Genomic DNA, 355 nt, shown 5'->3' with positions numbered 1-355 from the left:
TGCAGCTTGCTGCTGCTGCTGAAGCACATGTGCAGCAGGCAGCAGCAGCAAGAGTTGCAGCTCTGGAGCCAAAAGAAGTGCTGCATGTCGTTGCTGCAGTAAACCTAAACCCTAAACCCTAAACCCTAAACCCTAAACCCTAAACCCTTGAGGCTTCGGTGTTCAGTGGGGATTCACAGGGCAGCGGTAGTTTGCTGCTGCTGCTGTTGCTGCTGCTGCTGTTGCTGCTGCTGCTGTTGCTGCTGCTGGTGCTCATGCTGCTGCTTGTAGTGCTGCTGCTCATCTTTCTGCTGCATCAACGTGTATTACCGAACCCCCATTGCCTATGCTTCGCTCTGCGCTGCTGCTACTGCTG

At 54.4% G+C, this 355-nt stretch overlaps 1 protein-coding gene across 1 annotated transcript in view; it reads left to right on the top strand.

Annotated features, from left to right (window-relative positions):
• Positions 1 to 325: 325 nt before the first annotated feature.
• Positions 326 to 355, top strand: part of EMH_0007500 (uncharacterized protein) — a gene marked incomplete at both ends in the record, with an annotated part of 1,873 nt that continues 1,843 nt past the window's right edge. Inside the window, one exon of the mRNA XM_013498026.1 lies at positions 326 to 355. Within this exon, the coding sequence (XP_013353480.1) occupies positions 326 to 355 (30 nt within the window).

Source organism: Eimeria mitis, genomic scaffold, assembly GCF_000499745.2.
Source record: "Eimeria mitis Houghton genomic scaffold, Emh_scaff312, whole genome shotgun sequence".
Taxonomy (NCBI): domain Eukaryota; phylum Apicomplexa; class Conoidasida; order Eucoccidiorida; family Eimeriidae; genus Eimeria; species Eimeria mitis.
The sequence above is the reverse complement of the archived record's forward strand: the minus strand, read 5'-3'. Positions and strand labels throughout refer to the sequence as shown.